This window comes from Tamandua tetradactyla, chromosome 4 (genome assembly GCF_023851605.1).
Source record: "Tamandua tetradactyla isolate mTamTet1 chromosome 4, mTamTet1.pri, whole genome shotgun sequence".
Classification (NCBI taxonomy): Eukaryota; Metazoa; Chordata; class Mammalia; order Pilosa; family Myrmecophagidae; genus Tamandua; species Tamandua tetradactyla.
Genome location: NC_135330.1, coordinates 181,108,545 through 181,129,721, shown reverse-complemented (window position 1 = coordinate 181,129,721; position 21,177 = coordinate 181,108,545). Strand labels below are relative to the sequence as shown.

The 21,177-nt window shown below is 35.9% G+C and overlaps 1 protein-coding gene across 9 annotated transcripts in view; it reads right to left on the bottom strand.

Annotated features, from left to right (window-relative positions):
* The window catches only part of ARHGEF7 (Rho guanine nucleotide exchange factor 7), a 267,744-nt gene that overhangs the window by 111,808 nt on the left and 134,759 nt on the right, over positions 1 to 21,177 (bottom strand). For all 9 annotated transcript variants that reach the window (XM_077158695.1, XM_077158691.1, XM_077158687.1 and 6 more), the window contains one exon: positions 12,094 to 12,295. In XM_077158695.1, the coding sequence (XP_077014810.1) occupies positions 12,094 to 12,295 (202 nt within the window). The remainder of the gene's footprint in view (positions 1 to 12,093; positions 12,296 to 21,177) is intronic.

Genomic DNA, 21,177 nt, shown 5'->3' with positions numbered 1-21,177 from the left:
ACCATTATTCAACTTTGTACTAGAAGTTTTTGCTAGAGCAATCAGGCAAGACAAAAAAATAAAATGCATCCAAAATGGTTGATAAATCCCAGAGTGATTTGAACAGTGAATAAAAAAGTATTTGCAAAGTTCTCTTGGGGGAATGGTGAGAAAGGGGGAAAATTCAACTTCCCCAAGTTGAATTCTTGATATTCTCACAAGCAACGGACAACCAAAGCTATAGGCTGAGATCCCAATCTTGAGGTTTGTGCATATGAAGCTTAACCCTACAAAGGATAGGTCATGCCTACTTAAAATTAGGCCTAAGAGTCACCCCCAAGAGAACCTCTTTTGTTGCTCAGATGTGGCCTCTCTCTCCAGCCAACACAACAAGCAAACTCACCATCCTCCCCGTCTACGTGGGACATGACTCCCAGCGGTGTGGACCTTCCTGGCAACGTGGGACAGAAATCCTGGAATGAGCTGAGACTCAGCATCAAGGGATTGAGAAAACCCCTAGAATGAGCTAAGACTCAGTATCAGGGGATTGAGAAAACCTTCTCAACCAAAAGGGGGAAGAGTGAAATGAGACCAAATTAAGTGTCAATGGCTGAGAGATTCTAAACAGAGTGGAGAGGTTATCCTGGAGGTTATTCTTACCCATTAAATAGATATCACCTTGCTAGTCAAGATGTAGTGGAGAGGCTGGAGGGAACTGCCTGAAAATGTAGAGCTGTGTTCCAGTAGTTATGTTTCTTGAAAATGATTCTATAATGATAAAGCTTTCACAATGTGACTGTGTGATTGTGAAAATATTGTGTCTGATGCTCCTTTTATCTACCTTATCAACAGATGAATAAAACATATGGAATGAAGATGAATAATAGGGGGAACAAATGTTAAAATAAATTTAGATTGAAGTGCTGGTGATCGGTGAGGGGGAGTGGTGGGGGGTATGGTATGTGTGATTTTTTTTGTTTTCTTTTTGTTTCTTTTCCTGGATAGATGCAAATATTCCAAGAAATGATCATGATGATGAATATGCAACTATGTGACAATATTGTGAATTACTGATTATATATGTAGAACGGAATGATCAAAGTTAGGAATGTTTGTGCTTGGTGTTTTTTGATTTTTTAAAAAAATTAAAAATTTTAAAAAATTAAAAAGGCCTCCAAATTGGAAAGGTAAGGTAAAAACTTTCATTATTTGCAGATAACATGATTCTTTACTTGGAATATCCTGAGAAATCTATAGCAAAGTTATCTGAACTAATAAACAAATTCAGTAAGGTGCTGAGATACAAAATTAATGCTCAAAACTCACTAATGTTTTATACACAAGGAATGACCTAGCTGAGGAGTCAGTTAAGGAAAAATTCCATCCAAAATAGAAACTAAAAGAATCAAATACTTAGGAATAAATTTAACTAGGAACGTAAAGGACTTGACACAGAAAACAAAGTAACATTGCTAAAAGAAATCAAAGGAGATTTAAATAGGTGGAAAGACATTCCCTGCTTGTAGATAGGAAGGCTGTGCTGGTTTGAAAGGATATATGTCCCCTAGAAAAGCCATGTTTCAATCAAAATCCCATTTCGTAAAGGCAGAATAATCCCTATTCAACACCGTATGTTCAAAACTGTAATTAGATCATCTCCCTGAAATGTGATTTAATCAAGAGTGGTTGTTAAGCTGGATTAGGTGATAACATGTCTCCACCCATTTGGCTGGGTCTTGATAAGTTTCTGAAGTCCTATAAAAGAGGAAACATTTTGGAGAATGAAAGCGATTCGGAGAGAGCAGGGAATGCTGCAGCACCACAAAGCAGGGAGTCCATCAGCCAGTGCTTTGGAGATGAAGAAGGAAAACATCTCCCAGGGAACTTCATGAAACAGGAAGCCAGGAGAGAAAGCTAGCAGATGACTCTGTGCTCACCATGTGCCCTTCCAGCCAAGGGAGAAACCATGACTGTGTTCACCACGTGTCTTCTCAGATGAGAGAGAAACCCTGAACTTCACTGGCCTTCTTGAACCAAGGTATCTTTCCCTGGATGCCTTAGATCAGACATTTCTATAGACTTGTTTTAATTGGGACATTTTCTTGGCCTTAGAATTGTAAACAAGCAACTCATTAAATTCCTCTTTTTAAAAGCCATTCTGTTTCTGGTATATTGCATTCTGGCAGCTAGCAAACTAGAACAAAGGCTAAATATAGTTAAGATGTCAATTCTCCCCAAATTGATCTACAGATTCAACACAGTACCAATCAAAATTCCAACAACCTACTGTCAAGATTTGGAAAAGCTAATTACCAAACTCATCTGGAAGGGAAAGAGTACCCAAATAGCTAAAAGGATCCTAAAAAAGGAAGAATGAAGTGGAAGGATTAATACTCCCTGATGATAAAACCTATTATAAAGCCACAGTGGTCAAAACAGCATGGTACTGGCACAAAGATACTGACCAATGGAATTGAATCAAGAATGCAGAAAGAGACCACTAAATGTATGGTCAACTGATTTTTGACAAGGCCCCCAAATCCTCTGAACTTGGATAAAATAGTCTTTTTGGTAATTGGGCATGGAAGAACTGGATCTCAATAGCCAAGAGAATGAGAGAGGACCCCTATTTTACACCCTACACAAAAGTTAACTCAAAGTGGATCAAACACCTAAATATAAGACTTAGCACCATAAAGCTTCTAGAATAAAATGTAGAGAAACATCTTCAAGACCTAGTAATAGGAGGTAGCTCTCTAAACTTGACACTCAAAGCACAAGCAACAAAAGAAAAAATAAATGGGAAGTCCTCAAAATCAAATGCTTCTCTACCTCAAAAGATTGTCAAAAAGGTGACGAAGCCGCCAACTCAATGGGAGAAAATATTTGGAAATTACATATCGTACAAAGGTTTGATATCCTGCAAATACAAATAAATCATACAATTCAATAAAAAAAGAACAAGCAACCCAATTATAAAATGGGCTAAAGATATGAATAGGAATTTCTCTGAAGAGCAAATATAGATGGTTCAAAAGCACATGAAGAGATGTTCACCTTCTTTGGCTATAAGGGAAATGCAGATCAAGACTACAATTAGATACTATCTCACACCTATAACAGTGGCCGCTATTAAACAAACAGGAAATTATAAATGTTGGAGAGGATGTGGTGAAAGTGGGACACTTATGTACTGCTAGTGGGAATTTATAACGGTGTAGCCACCATGGAAGACTATTTCGTCATTCCTTAGGAAACTAAATATCGAGTTGCCCTATGACCCAGCAATAGCACTACTTGGTATATACCCAGAAGAGCTGAAAGCAATGACACAGACATTTGCACACTGATGTTCATAGCAGCATTATTCACAATCGCCAAAAGATGGAAACAAACAAATGCCCATCAACAGACGAGTGCATCAACAAAATGTGGTATGCACATACGATGAAATATTATACAGCAGTAAGACAAAATAATGTCCTGAAGCACATGAAAAGATGGATGACCCTTGAGGACATAATGCTGAGTGAATAAGTCAGACACAGAAGGATAAATACTGTTATAATTCCACTTTTGTGACCAACATAAACGTATAATCAGAGGCTTATAATACAGAATACAGAGGACTTAGAGATACATTGATGCTAGAGATGGGTGAATGGTTAGTTATTGAGGTTGAATTCAATGTAAGGGAATAGATAGAAGTGAAGGTGGTTTTCTGCTGGGTCTATAAGTAATATTACCATATTGAGGATTAATAAGATTGAAAGGGGTTATATAGACCTACTTGTCCCACTGATTAACACTAGAAATATGAATCAGTTCTTGTAAGAATTACTTCAAAGATATGATTCATGTACAAAGAGTGTTTAAGTCCAGGGTACAGGGGGAAAACTGCCAATGCATGCTACGGGCTATGTTCAAAAGGAAAACATCAGCTTCTACCACAGGAACAGCAGAGGTAAATAATGGGGGAGGGACAAGAGTTAAGAGGAGATTTAGATTTCCTATTTAGCAAACGTGTATTTATTGGTATTCTTTCTCTTGGGAACAATGAAATTATCTAAAATTGAGAATGTTGATGGACTGTGGACTTTGGGCAATATACATGATGTCTGATGAATGAGGGTGGCTGAAGGATGCACTGATGGAGAAGGAGATTGATGAACTGTGGTGTAACTTACGAACGAAGGTTGTGCTGCTATAAAAAGGAAAAAGTAATGAGGCATGCAACAACATGAACATGTGGGACATGTGGTGAGGCAAAGTAAGCCAGAAACAAAAGAACAACAATGGTATAGTCTCCTTTAGAAAATGCTTGTAAGAAAACAGGGGACTAGATGGTAAACTTTTATAGCACACACATTAAATCCAGAGTGATGATTCTTATTTCTGGATTTCAAGAGGCTGATATTTACAGATACGAATGAAGCCGATCAGGTTAGGGTTAAAGTAATTCAGAATACAGGGGTAAGGAAGAAAGTGTCTATATTTTGGAACCACATATACTCTTTGAAACCAAAGGAAGAAAGGTTTATTTGGTCCGAAACTGAAATCTTCTGTAGCACACAATCTAACACAACCTATCTGTATAGCTCATTTGACCAAGTGAAACACAGGGAGCCCAGAATAAGAAAAAGATCCTTTAATTCTGTATAGATTACTGTAATACCTGAATACATTTTGGAGTATATTAAGCAGATAATCAAAAAGTACTGGCAAAGTCCCTTGAGGGGTGGGAGAAAAGAATATGAAACTATTAAACCTTACTGTCAATTCCCTGATACTGCATCAAATTTCAGGGACACCCAAATTAATAGGCCATGCCCTCGATCCTGAGGCTTACTCCTGTGAAACTTACGTAGGTAGGAAAGAAGCTTAGACTACCTACAGGTATGTCTAAGAGTTACTTTTGGAGGACCTCTTTTGTTGCTCAGATGTGGTCTCACTCTCTCTAAGCCCAACTCTACAAGTGAAATCATTGCCCTCCCTCCTGCGTGGGACATGATATCCAGGGGTGAACATCTCCCTGGCGATGTAGGAGATGACTCCCAGGGATGAATCCAGCCCTGGCACTGTGGGATCAACAATTCCATCCTGACCAAAACGGAAAAAAGAAGTGTAATAAAGTATCAGTGGTAGAGAGAGTTAAAGTCAAGAGGCTACTCTGGAGGTTGCTCTTACGCAAGCTTCAGTTAGACCTAGCTACCTATCATCAACCTGCCAAACCCCAACCAGGACCATTCCAGCCAGTCCTAAAGAACACTTAGGGCAACATATAAGATTCCACAAGGGTTCTATATACACTAGAGTAACTTTCCATAAACCTACAGCTTTCAGATGGGTCCCTGGTCCAGAGAAGTCCTGAAACCCAGAAGGCCCAGCCTCTCCAGAACATCAGATATTTCTATCTCCCTACCCCATATTAGTGACAGACCTCTTCAAAAGGAAAAAGTTAGAATGGCCATAGCCCAAACATGCCTAAAGAGAGGGATGGTAGGATAAAAGGTGATAGTGGAGTTATACAATAAAACAAAAAATGAGTATGAATGCTGAATTATTAAATTGATATCTCTTTTAGTCTCAGTATCTTAGAGCAGCTAGAAGTAAAAACCTATGAATTGTAACCCATGTCAAACTCTGAAATATGTTCTACAACTAATTGTGGTGCTGTGCTTTGAAATTAATTGCTTTTTTGTATATATGTTATTCTTCACAAAAAAAGGAAAAAAAAGTCGATTGTGATGACAAGAAAATACTTAAGCCTTCTAGCTGCCCATATTCCGGAGCAGCTAGAAGGGAAAACCTGAGAGGACAAACTCTGGGGTCCGTCCTTGAAAAGTGCTTTGAAAACTACTGCTTTTTTATTTCTTTGCTTTGTATATATGTTATACTATACAATAAAAAAGTTTTAAAAAATGTTTAGAATGTTTACTCCATATTTTCAAACAGCTTTATCTGTAAAGTAAAGGGTACACTGGATCTCCATCAGCATGATTCCAGTGTGATTGTCTCAGATAGTTCTGAACTTGGATGAAGAAAAAAAGGGTATTATTTTTTTATAACATAGCCACTTAATATCTCAATACGTATCTTTTAGGTGAGGAATGACTGAGGTCATAATTTTAAAAAGCACTTTAATATAGTAACCAGAGCATAATAAACAATCAATAAATCTTGGCTATTGTTGATTTTATTATATGAATGAAATATTGCTTCCTTACATACTATGTATAAAGTTATCATTATTAACAACTACAAAGATAGCAATAGCAACTATCATTTAACTTTTGGTCATGCATTCAGCCATATATGCTTATAAATCTTAACTCAATTTTATCCCCACAAAACCTCTAAAAGTAAGGTACTATTATCCTAATTTTACAATTGAAAAAATCTGAGGTTCTAAAGGTTAACTTCCCTGTGTCACAAGGCAGATTTTACATTATGCTCATTTCACAATCCAGACTTATTATCTATTAACTATAAATTATGTTACAGCTTAGCAGAATTAGAGAAACTATACTGAACAATGGTATTTTCCAAATAAAGGGACAATAAGGAAATAAAGTCAAACAAGACAGTTTTAACAACTCTTACTATCACCTCTCTCCATCCTCCATACTCTTTCCTCCTCTGAAACTGTTTTTGGAATCTCATTCTGTATCTTTTACATCCTATCAGAGTAACTAAAGCTAGCTCAATATAAAACAAAATTATATATACAAATCCACGTAAGCTCCTTGAAAGCAAGAATACATCTTTGCATTCATAAAACCTAACAATCTTTATACACAATATCTTTCCAGTAAATTGATGCTGATTCAGTGAATTAATAATGTATGACAGGGCAATATACTTATTCAGGAAAATAATCCTATGCCACATGGAATATTAAATGAAATTCTTTAAATACAGAATGTCTACTAGGAATCTTAATCTTTAGCATTACAGAATTTCCAGCTATAACCTGGTAATATAAAAGCACTATTCCCTTTCAAAATACTATATACCTCTGAATAACAGCTTTTTAAAACCTCCGTAAAACAATGTTAAATAATTAGAGAAAAAGTAAAAAAAAAAAAAAAAAAAAAATATGCATTTTAAAATACAAAGAAAAGGGCTAGTACAAACAAAAGGACAGAAATTACTTAACCCTATGAAATTGACAAAATCATCCCTAGCTATAAAAATTAAATATAGTCAGCATGATTCTCAAACTCCAATCATGATTTCCAAACTTGTGATAACCACTGTGCTGGTTTGAAAGGAAGCATGCCCCCTTAGAAAAGCCATGTTTTAATACAAATCCCATTTCATAAAGGTAGAATAATCCCTATTCAATACTGTATATTTGAAACTGTAATGAGATCATCTCCCTGGTTGATGTGATTTAGTCAAGAATGGTTGTTAAACTGGATTAGGGGATGACATGTCTCCACTCATTTGAGTGGGTCTTGATTGGTTTACCGGAGTCCTATAAAAGAGGAAATATTTTGGAGAATGAGATTCAGAGAGAGCAGAGAATGCTGCAGCACCATGAAGCAGAGAGTCCACCAGACAGTGACCGTTGGAGATGAAGAAGGAAAACGCCTCCCAGGGAGCTTCATGAAACCAGAAGCCAGGAGAGAAAGCTAGCAGATGTCGCCATATTTGCCATGTGCCCTTCCAGCTGAGAGAGAAGCCCTGACTGTGTTCGCCATGTGCCTTCTCACTTAAGAGAGAAACCCTGAACTTCATCGGTCTTCTTGAACCAAGGTATCTTTCCCTGGATACCTTTGATTGGACACTTTTATAGACTTGTTTTAATGGGACATTTTCTCTGCCTTAGAACTGTAAACCAGCAACTCATTAAATTCCCCCTTTTAAAAGCCATTCCATTTCTGGTATATTGCATTCTGGCAGCTAGCAAACCAGAAAAAGCACTAATAAAGGAAAATAAATTATATCTTAATACAAACGTGTAACTCTAGACTTCTGGGAAGATGGCAGAATAGGACAGGTTCAGTTCACCCCTGCTCTGTAGAATAGTGAGAGAAGACACAGAAAAAAGAACCAGGACTGCAGTTCCAGGATGAGAGTAACCAGAAAAAAGCCTACTAAATTGTACAGGGAGGTCCTGGTAAAAAAAAAAAAAAAAAAAAAAAAAAAAAGTGAAGAAATTGAGACAGAGAAAGGAGGGTGAGTGAGTTTGGGTGTGACCCCACACAAGGCAGACGGCAGTGCACAGGGAAGTATGAGTCCAAAGAAGCAGACCGACCTTCCACTCCAGCTAATCCGTGACGCTTTCTCCAGACATTGCCTGTAGTAGCACCACAGCTAAGGAGATATAGATTAGCAAAACGGATTAAGAAATACGATCCATCCATATGTTTCTTACAAGAGACTCATCTTAGACCCAAGGATACAAATATATTCAAAGTAAACGGATGGAAAAAGATGTTCCATACAAACTGTAACCAAAAGAAAAGCAGGAGTAGCTATACTAATATCAGACAAAATATACTTTAAATGTAAAGACATCATAAGAGACAAAAAAACGATACTACATATTAATAAAAGGGACAAGAGACAAAAAACGATACTACATATTAATAAAAGGGACAATTCACTAAGAAGAAATAACAATCACAAACATTTATGTTCCCAAGCACAAACATTTATGCACCAAAGTGCATAAGGCAAGAACTGGCAAAATAGAAAGGGAGTGATAGACATTTCAACAATAGCAGTGGGAGATGTCAATACACCACTCTCCTCTACAGACAGAAGATCAGTAAGAAAATAGAGAATTTAAACAATTTGATAAAAGAATGAGACCTAACAGATATATATAGATCATTATATCCCAAAACATGAGGCTATATATATACATTCTTTGTTTTCCAGGACAGATCATGAGCAGGGGCACAAAACAAGTCTTTATAAATTAAAAGGATTGAAATTATTCAAAGTACTTTCTACGACTACAATGGAATCAAGATGGAAATCATAACCATCAAGGAACCAGAACTTTCACAAACATATGGAGATTTAAGAATGGCCACTTAAACAGTGGTCAAAGAAGGAACTGCTAGACAAATAGGTAAATCTTTAGAGATGAATGAAAATGAGAATACACATTTCAGAATTTATAGAATGCAGCAAAAGTAGTGTTGAGAGAAATTTATTGCCCTAAATGGCTATTTTAAAAAACAATGAGCAAAAATCAAGGATTTAACTGCTCACCTGGAGGAACTAGAGAAAGAAAAGCAAACTAACCCCAAAGCAAAATACAAGAAGAGAAATAACAACGATTAAAGCAAAAATAAACAAACTAGAGAACAAAAAAAACAACAGAATCAATAAAACCAGAAGTCGGTTATTTGAGAAAATCAATACAATCAATGGACTCCTAGCTGGGCTGACAAAAGAAGAAAAGAGAGAGGACACAAATAAACAAAATCAGAAATGAGAGGGGGTCATAACCTGAGGAGACAATTAAGGAAAAAACTGAACTTGAAACAGCAACTCAAAGAAGCGAGTTATCTAGGAAAAAGCTTAACCAGGGACATTAAGGAACTGTACACAGAAAATTACAAAACATTGTTAAAAGAAATCAAAGAAGACCTAAACAGGTGGAAAAACATTCCATACTCATGGAAAGGAAGGTTGAATATCACTAAGATGTCAATTCTATCCAAACTGATCTACAGATTCCCTGCAATACAAATCAAAATTCCAACAACTTACTTTGAAGACTTGGAAAAGCTAGTTATTAAATTTATTTGGAAATAAAAGAGACCTCAAATACTAAAGATATACTAAAAAAGAAGAGTGAAGTGAGAAGACTAACACTCCCTGACTTTAAAGCTTATTTTAAAGTGGTCAAAACAACATGGTATCAGCACTAAGACAGAAGTATTGACCAATGAAATAGACCACCAAATCTATGATCAACTGATCTTCAACAAGGCCCCAAATCCACCAAACTGGGACAAAATAGTCTTTTCAATAAATGGGCATGGGAGAAATGGTGATCAATAGTCAGAAAAATGAAAGAGGACTTCTCCTTATACCCTATTATACCCTATACAAAAATTGATTCAAAATGGATCAAAGACCTAAAAATAAGAACCAGTATCATAAAACTACCAGAAGAAAATGTAGAGAAACATCCTCAAGACCTAGTAATAGAAGGTTGCTTGTTAAACGTTATACCAAAGCACAAGCAAAGAAAGAAAAAGTAAGTAAATGGAACTCTTTAAAATCAAAACCTTCTGTGCCTCATAGGACTTTGTTTAAAAAGTGTAGAGGGAGTCAATTCAATGGGAGAAAATATTTGGAAACGATTATATCAGATAAAGGTTTGATACACTGTGTACATCAAAAAATTACACACGTCAACCACAAAAGAACAAGCAGCACAACTATAAATTGGGCAAAGGATATGAACATACATTTTTTCAAAGAGCAAATACAGAAGGCTAGAAAGCATAAGAGATGCTTACCTTCATTAGCTATAAGGGAAATGCAAATCAGTACTACAATGAGATATCACCTCACCCCTCTAAGGATGGCTGCTATTAAACAAACAGAAAACTATAAACGTTGGAGAGGACGTGGAGTAATTGGAACACTTAGCACTGTTTGTGGAAACATACAATGGTACAGCAACAGTGAAAGATAGTTAGGCAGTTCCTCAGAAAACTAAATATCAAGTTGACCTACAACTTGGCAATACCTATGCTCGGTATATACCCAGAGAAGCTGAAAAACAGTAACATGAACAGACATTTGCACACCAATGTTGATAGAAGCACTATTCACAATTGTCGAAAGATGGAAACAATCCAAGCGCCCATCAACAACAGATGAGTGGATAAACAAAATGTGTATATACATATAATGGAATACTATGCGCCAAATAAAGATGAAATGAAGACCTGAAGCACATGACAAGATAGATGAACCTTGAGGATATAAGGCTCAGTGAAATATGCCAGACACAAAAAGAAAGATACTGTATTATTTTGATGTTATGATTCTGGCAAATGTAAACTCAGAGGCTTACAATGTAGAATATAGGGGACCTAGGGGTACACAGAAGCTAGAGATGGGTGAACAGTCACCCAATAAGGTTTAACTTAAATAAGGTAATTGACAGACGTGATGGCAGTTCATTAGGAGGTTATAAGCAACACTGCCATACTGAAGGTGAATATGATTGAAAGGGGTTGTACAGAACTATGCATCCGCTGATAAACTCAATTATTGCATGAACTACCTCAAAGGTTTGATTTAGTACAAAGATTCGATAATAGAGAAGCATACGGGAAAAACTTATATTGCATGCTATGGCCTATAGTTAACAACCAACATCATGCTTGGTGACCCTAAATAACATCTAGGGCTCTAACTGAGACTCTATAAAAGTTTCATGCAACAAGTTTACTTTCCTGAAACCCATAACCTCCAGATGATTCCTGGGCTAGATAAGCCCTGAAACCAAAAATTTCAACTAATTCCATCCCCTATCCTATATTATCAACACCCCTTTTCAACATGCAAAAGTTAGAACAGGCTATCCCCATAGAGTGGGAGAAGGGTCAAAGGAGAAGGAGGAGTTATATCAGAGAAGACAGGATTTTAAAAATGAGGACAACAGCTGAATCACTATACTGATATTTATTTTAGCCTCCAGTGTTTTGGACCAGCTAGAAGGAAAAACCTGAAACTGTAGAATAGTAATTCATACCAAACAATGAAACCTGTTCTCTAACTGCCTATTACAATGTACTTTGCAAATTATTGCTTTTTTATATATATATATTTCACAATTAAAATGCTGCAGTTGAAAAAAGTGCAATAAAAACTAACTTATTTTAGATACTTAACATATGGAAAACAAATTAGAAAATAAATGTCTATTTTAAATTACCAATGCTATAAATAAATTAAATGCTAGCTTATACTTATGGAGCCTTTTATCACAGCTTCCCCAGTGTGGAGCTAAGGTAAAAATCAATTCTATTTAAAAAAAAACTTTTCATACTAAGTACATTTCTTTGTTCCTTCACATCTAAACGAAAAACATCAGCCATTTTACAAACATGAAATCTGAACACTTACCACTTGATTTGATTTCTCGAACATAATTGCTTGGGAACCAGCCAGTTTTGCCATTGTGAGTACCCTCCCACCAGCCCCCTTCTTCCACTCTTGTGACATGGATGATATCTCCTTTTGCAAAAGAAAGCTCATCTTCGTTTGTCTGTTGAAAATTGAACTTTGCTCTTACTACCAGTTGACTGTTGCTATTATCACTCATGTCCTAAAACAAAAAGGGAAAAGAAAAATATCATGAAGGATAGCTAATTCATTATAAAATAATTAGAAAGCATTTTACTATTATAAATACAGCATAGCTACAAAAGAAAAAATTCTAAGAGCAGAGAAGAAAGTAAATAAATTTAAATTTCCTGTTTCCCCAGTACAACCTTACACACCCAATTCTACTCCTTAAGGTGTGTCAGATCTCATTTCTGACAGTTTTATGCCTACATGTATATACATTTATATGGAATCTTATGCATCCTTCTCTATATATTTTTTCAGTTTATAAAGTGTGATTTTTTTATCAGTCCTTATAGTTCTTTCAGACTGAAGTAACTGTATAATACTCTACAGTATGACTGTGCCATAAATTAGTTAATCAATTGTCCATTAATAGAATTTTTAAGGTTATTTCCAGTCACCGCATCTTTAAAACACAATGCTGCATTTTAAAAATGTATATATCTATCACTGAATACACCTGTAAATAAGTCCAGGGGTTAAATTCTGGTCAAATGATATACTGGATACATTTTAAATTTTAATGTATTTCCAAATGCACTCTGAAGAGATTCTACAAAAAAAATGTACAAGTTACATTTCCACCAACAGAATCCAAGCATTCTTATTTCTTCAAACATTCACCAACAACTGCTGAACATAGGGGACGGTTATTGCTAGACATTTTTATTTTTGCCAAACTGACAGGAAGAAATGGTATCTCATTTTCATTTGCATTTCTTTAAAAGATCACAAATATGTTGAGATCTATAAAAGACTTTTGATAGAGTTGAAACTTCATTTTTCAGCCAACTCAAAGTAAAAATGTTTACCAGTTCCTAAAGCAGGAATCATTTTTCTATACAAGGATTATCAATTTAAACACTAAATCAGTGACAATAACTGGCACACAGGTCACTACCAACCCCCTCCCTAATGACTCAGAGACTACCTGGTGATCAATCAAGGTATTTTTCCCCTGAGTTAGAACTCAGCCTCAGTATTCTTAACATAACATGGTTTCCAGGCAGTTCATCAGGAATATATTAATCAGAGTTAGAACTCAGAAAATAATACCATTCCTACCTGATTATGTTTCAGAAAACAGAGCAGCAACCCTCCTTGACCAAAGCAGTGGGGTGGGGTGGGGGGTAAGGTATGCAATGTGTCAATTATGAGGTTCAAAGAAATCTCAGAGAACTTCTGGGAAATTTTCTTATTGAAAAGTTTTTTGGTCATGAATCCGTGGGCTAAAGTTTTATTCATAAGGACACTTTCCTGATTCATCTCACTCTTCTCCTGTAGCACAAAATGCAATCACTCGAGTGTTTTTCTTTGGAATTGAACTGTCTTACCTCTGGCCAAACACAGGGCATAGTCTTTCTAAACATCATGTGGTAACTTAATCTCCATAGCATAAAAAGTAAAATTCTAAGATCTGAGGAAGATGATTTTGTTTGGACTGGGAAAGGAATGTGGGGGTGAGCAAGATAACATATTAATATTTTTACTTCACTGCACCTTCCCAAACTTTGTCCAAATTAAAGAAGGATTAAAAAAAAAAACTGGGATTTTCTGGAATGGGAAATGAGAAAGAATAAAAAGTAGAAAAGGGTAAACAGCAGTTTATGTGTGAGAGAGGGAATCTACTATCAAGAGAGTAAATATAAGAAGAAAAAAAACCAGGCACACTTGTAAAATGAATATATAGAAGTAATAAATATGAAATAAAAGGCTGAAAGTAGGAAAAGATTAATATACTTTGAACATATGCATTTAATCCATTACATCCTCACACCCCCAAAAAGTAATTTTTTAAATGGCATAAGTTCACAAGAACAAAAAGAACAGGAGAGGAGACTATAGCAACAAAATTTTAAAGACTGGAAAGCACATGGGTCAATGTTCACTAAAGCAGAAGGCTCAACCTCAATTCTTCAAGCAATTTAATATCTAAGAAAGTCTTCTTGCCCTGGAAGTGGGGGAAGAAGGGAAGGCTAAAGAGAGAAAGACATCCCTTTCCCATTCTATATAGCTAACCTACTCTTCTTATGCCACTCCAGCAGAAAACTAGAGTTTTAGTCTTTGGATTAGAGAAATACAGTCACAACTGAGGGCAAGAAGACTAAGAGAACATTAACATTTTGAATGCTGAGATTCTGCACCCTTCTTCTCCTATGTGGCTTGATTCCTTGTGTTATACTCTCCAGGGAAGAAACTAAAAGTCTTTTACCTTTTTTGCTTTTAACACGGAAACAAAAATTGGCAAATTATAATTTACCTGATTATCTTTATTCATCCCTTTATTTTCAATCATTCTGTCTGTCTTTTGTATAGGCTTAAATTATGTTTTAAAAATCCAATTTATAGATTGTTCCCATAGAACATCATGATATAAATTCACTCAATTGCGGATGTGACCTTTTGATTAGAAGGAGCTGTGACACTGCCCATTTAAGCTGTGTCTTATTTAATTTACTGGAGTTCTTTAAAAGGGGGAACATTTTGGAGAGACTTCAGAAGCGACAGAACTGACGGAACCGAAAAGATAGAGCCAACAGGAGACCCAGACATTTGGCGATGCAGAAGGAAAATGCCCCCAGGGAAGCAGTTTGAAACCTCTAGCCAAAGGACCAGCAGGTGCCAGTCCTTCCCAGCTGACAGAGGTGTTTTGGACCTATGGGCCTTTCTTGAGTCACAGAATTTTTCCCTTAATTGGAACATATTTATGGCCTTAGAACTGTAAACTTGCAACGTAATAAATTCCCTTTTTAAAAGCCAAAAGAAACACCCCAAAAATCTAGTCTATTTTAATAAATGAGTTTAATCCACTTACATTTATAGTGATTACTGATTTTAAATTTACATCTGACATTTGCTTTTCTTTTTGTTTCCTATTATAAAAGGAATTCAAACTGATCCTTAGACCCTGGATAACAAAATAGTTCTTGGCAAAGGAAGCACACAAGATAGGTATACTTTGCTGATGCAATCAGACTTCAGACATGTGCAGCTTGGAGAAAAAGACTTAAAAGCTTACAAGAATTAGGACAAAGAATAAAACCTAAGCTCTGACCAATCAGCTTCAGGCAAGTTTCCTTCTGTCTTCATGTTCCAGTAAGCCACAAGAATATAACTTGCCTGACAACCACAATTTCTCTTTTTGGGGGACTATAAATTCCAATGCCCCACAAACACTTTCAAACACCTGCTTTTACTCGGTGTTGTCCAATTTGTGAAAAGTAATACTGTTAATAAAGCTCTCTTCTTAGTGTCTGCAGTAGCCATTCTTTTGACACTATCAGAAAAAGCAAAAATAAATAAAATATAAAACTAGAGACAATGCATCAGGGATTCTTCAAGAAAATGGTCCAGACTATACCCAATACTTATTCTTCACACTCCATACGAATTGTCAAAAATCTAAGAAAAGCATCTAATAAGTGACAAAGTAAAACAAAATAGAAGAAAAAACAACCCAGAAGAACAAATTCTGGGGGAAAAAAAATGGATTCTACATTTATGAAACAAATAAAAATAAGTTAAAATAAAAACACTGTGGCAAAAATGAAAAAACAAAAAAACTGGAAGATAAAAATAGAGAAAACCTCCCAATAAGTACAAAAAATTCAGAACAGTAATAAAGAAAAAAAGAAATTTACAGTCAGCCCACAATGTCCAGCAACCAAAAACATTCCAGGAAGGAAAAATAGGAAGGGAGCAAATATAGAAAATAATTTTTCTTCTTCAAAAATGAAAAAAATAAGGCTTCAGGTTGAAGGGAACACAGTGGATAATAACAGACCCACACCAAAACATATAAATCACAAAACTTCAGAACTCAAGACAAAGAAAAAATTGCATAAATTTTCAAGATAGTTAAAACAGACTACATACAAGTAACCAAGAATCAGAAGGACAGCTGACATCTCAAGAACAATGTTGGAAGTTTTAGTCAACAGAGAAATTTCTACCCCCCACAATGATGGAATAACTAATATTAGACTTACCTGCCTAATATAAACAATGGTGTAAATTAGACAAAATATTTCAGACAATTATTTCCAGACACTGGACAAAAGAAGCTGCTAGAATTTGTAGGGGAGAGTAGAAGTAAGGAAGAATGTCAGGTTAGGGACAGCAGAAGTCTGAGTGGGTTCCCCATAGATACTCTGGCCAAGAGCTAGGGACACAAGCTAAGACTGTGCAGAAAGCAGCCTTGTGAAGCCAAAAACTACAGGCAGATACCAGAGGTGTCAAAATACTAAGAGTCAATGAAATCCTTGCCAAGACAAAGTGGAGCATTCTCACTGAGCTCCACAGACATTCTTCTTTAAGCCCTCAGACTTTAGAAGTAAAGGCTATGCTCTGTAATGGCCACATCCTAAGATCTTCCAGTAATTTAAATTACTGTCTGAACAAAATTCAACATCCTGGAAAGAAAGACAATCCAGACTCCATACAGTGTATCACCCAAAATATCTAGCATACATTCAAAGTTACCAATAAACATAATAAGCATGAAAAGGTTACCTACAATTAGAGGGGAAAAAAGTTGTCAAGGTAAATAGACCCTAAGATGGTCCAGAAGTTGGAATTAGCAAAACATAAACTTTAAAAACAGCTATTATAAATGTGTTGTAGGACTTGGAAAAAATGAACATAAAAATGACTGAAAAGAGGATATTTGAGCATAAAATTGAAAACTATAAAAAAATCAAATGGAAATTCTAGAACTGGCTATGCCCAATATCTGAAAGGAAAAAATTCACTGAATGGACTTAATTACAGATTGGATATTACAGAATAACTAATTTGAAGGAGATCATTGAATTATCCAATTTGAAGAACCCAGGAAAAAAAAAACTGAAAGAAAATGAACAGAATCAGTGACTTGCAGAACATGTCAAGCAGTCTAATATATACATGCAACTGAGTTCCAGAAAAAAAAAATTGTAGAGAACGAAAAAATTAACTGAACGAAATATTCCCAATTTTGGAGAAAAACACTGACCTACAAATCCAAAACTGCACACAGAAGAAACACAAACTCTAAGCACATCACAATCAAATAGGTGGAAACCGTCAGACTGAACTGAAAACAAAAACAAATTATACATTGCCTGTAAGAAACTCACTTTACAGTCACAGACAGGTTGAAAGAAAAAGGATGAAAAAAATACATCATGCAAACTGTAAGCACAGGAGGCCTGGCTATAATATTACTGGATAAAACAAACTACAAGAAAAGGAGTATCATCAGAAATAAAGAACATTTAAATAATGATAAAAGGGTCAATTTATCAAAAACAGAGCTTTATAATATATGAGTCAGAGTCCCAGCCATAGACAAAAAAAAAAAAAGACACAGACTCACTTTCTCTTGCAGCTCCTTCTAAACATGACTAATGATCCCAGAAATAATTCAACAAGACAACCATAAAGGACTCTGAAAGGTGGAATGAGGAGGGCAGACTGGCTATGGTTTTCTTTTTATCTCCGTATATCCAAGACTGAGCACTGCCTGCTATGCAGATCTGCTAACAAGTAGCCCATCCCCATTCCAAAAACAAAAGAAATCCCCAATAAGAGCCTGTTCCTGGCTAAAGAAGCAGGAAAGAATAGTTGAGCAGAGACTTAGCAAGGAAACCCACACACAGGCTCACTACATCCATACTGGCAGCTCCAGTGCACACTAGGCAGAGAGTCCAATCATTTATCTTTCAACCAGTGAAAGCAGAAGAGACCACTGTACCTGCATCATAGCAACAAGACTGACTGGAGAAGTCCTAATGTCTGACCACCACCAGGTGGCAATAGGTGGGCCTGGTCTGTGTACACTGGTGTCTCTCAGTCCTACAAATGGCAGAGGGCAATCCAGGCCCAGCATTTCTTAACCCATATACCCCACCACCACCACTGACAAAAGGCAGTCCAGGTAAACAATTCCCTTCCCAAGAACATTATTAGGGATAGAGCAGGAGTCCTAGCAATGCCAAGTCAATGAAGCAAACCAGAATAACACCAAAAAGACTCTGAAAACAAAACTGTAGGCCAGGATCTATGCTAAACCTAATTACAGTGAATGCTGGCTAAAAGAGAAGATTCAAATAGGATCCAGTGTCTCCTAACGTAATCCCCAAAATGTCTAGGGTAATCAGAAAATCACATCATTCCCAAAACTAGGCAAATCTTAACCTGAACGAGAAAAGACAATCAATTGATGCCAATACCAAGATGAAATAGATGTTGGAATTCTCCGATAAGGATTTTAAAGAAACTGCCTTTTTAACAAGGAATTATAAATTCTCTCAAATGAAAAGAAGTGAGAATTAAAGCACTTATAAAATGTACTCAATTTGTACTGAATATATATGTAGAACAGAATTATATGTTAATGTTTTTGTTTGTTCTTAATATTTTTTTAATAATAAATAAATTTTTAAAAATGTACTCAATCTGAAGAGAAAACTGACTGAAAAATAAATGAACAGAGCCTCTGGAACTTATAGAAAACAGTGAAAGAGCTAACATCTCTGAAGTCTTAGAAGGAAAGGAAAAAGAATGTGAGGCCAAAATAGTATTATAAAAAATATGGCTGAGGGCAGGCCAGGGTGGCTCGGCAGGCAGAATTCTTGCCTGCCATACCAGAGACCTGGGTTCAAATCTAGTGCCTACCCATGCAAAAAAAAAAAAAAAAAACCCACATATATAAGTGAGTGGGTGTGTACGTGTGTACGTGAGCATACATATATGGCTAAAAACTGTGAAAATTTGGCAAATAACATAAATATACAGATTCAAGACAACCTTTAAAAAATAAGATAACCTTCAAGAAATCCAGACCAAGACACATGATAATTAAATTTCTGGAAACCAAAAACAAAGAGAAAAACTTTAATATTAAAGTTTTTAATGAGCCTGTTCTCAAAAAGTTAATGAAACATGCTCCTTCAAACAGGAGGATTAAAAGAAGATATTGAGAAGATGTGGAGGAAATCTGTACAAATCGAAGGGAATCTCTAAGATGATAAAGAGGTAATCTCAAGAGACAACAGTTGTGCAAAAAGCCTGGATAATCACAGAAATCAAAACAGGAAAAAAAACGAGGCTGGAGGTCTCAAGCTGCCGGACTTTAAGGCATATTACGAAGCCACAGTGGTCAAAACAGCATGGTATTGGCATAAAGATAGATATATCGGCCAATGGAATCGTATAGAGTGCTCAGATAAAGACCCTCTCATCTATGGACATTTGATCTTTGATAAGGCAGTCAAGCCAACTCACCTGGGACAGAACAGTCTCTTCAATAAATGGTGCCTAGAGAACTGGATATCCATACGCAAAAGAATGAAAGAGGACCCGTATCTCACACCCTATACAAAAGTTAACTCAAAATGGATCAAAGATCTAAACATTAGGTCTAAGACCATAAAACAGTTAGAGGAAAATGTAGGGAGATACCTTAGGAATCTTACAATTGGAGGCGGTTTTATGGACCTTAAACCTAAAGCAAGAGCACTGAAGAAAGAAAGAAATAAATGGGAGCTCTTCAAAATTAAACACTTTTGTGCATCAAAGAACTTCATCAAGAAAGTAGAAAGACAGCCTACACAATGGGAGACAATATTTGGAAATGACATATCGGATAAAGGTCTAGTATCCAGAATTTATAAAGAGATTGTTCAACTCAACAACAAAAAGATAGCCAACCCAATTACAAAATGGGAAAAAGACTTGAACAGACACCTCTCAGAAGAGGAAATACAAATGGCCAAAAGGCACATGAAGAGATGCTCAATGTCCCTGGCCATTAGAGAAATGCAAATCAAAACCACAATGAGATATCATCTCACACCCACCAGAATGGCCATTATCAACAAAACAAAAAATGACAAGTGCTGGAGAGGATGCGGTGAAAGAGGCACACTTATCCACTGTTGGTGGGAATGTCAAATGGTGCAACCACTGTGGAAGGCAGTTTGGCGGTTCCTCAAAAAGCTGAATATAGAATTGCCATACGACCCAGCAATACCATGCTGGGAATCTACTCAAAGGAATTAAGGGCAAAAACTCAAACGGACATTTGCACACCAATGTTTATAGCAGCATTATTTACAATTGGAAAGAGATGGAAACAGCCAAAATGTCCATCAACAGACGAGTGGCTAAACAAACTGTGGTATATACATACGATGGAATATTATGCAGCTCTAAGACAGAATAAACTTATGAAGCATGTAATAACATGGATGGACCTAGAGAACATTATGCTGAGTGAAACTAACCAAAAACTAAAGGACAAATACTGTATGGTCCCACTCATGTGAACAGACATTCGAGAATAAACTTGGAATATGTCATTGGTAACAGAGACCATCAGAAGTTAGAAACAGGGTAAGACAATGGGTAATTGGAGCTGAAGGGTTACAGACTGTGCAACAGAACTAGATACAAAAACTCAAAAATGGACAGCACAATACTATCTAATTGTAATGTAATTATGTTAAAACACTGAATGAAGCTGCATCTGAGCTATAGTTTTTGTTTGTTTGTGTTTTTTGTTTTTTCCTTTTTTATATATTTTTTATTTTTTATTTTTATTATTATTTTTATTTTTTTCTCTATATTATCATTCTATATCTTTTTCTGTTGTTTTGCTAGTTCTTTTCCTAAATCGATGCAAATGTACTAAGAAATGATGATCACACATCTATGTGATATTAAGAATTACTGATCGCATATGTAGAATGGAATGATTTCTAAATGTTGTGTTAGTTAATTTTTTTTTAATTAATTAAAAAAAAAAAAGAGAGACAACAGTTGTGCAAAAAGCCTGGATAATCACAGAAATCAAAACAGGTTCAAAAGACTTCAAGA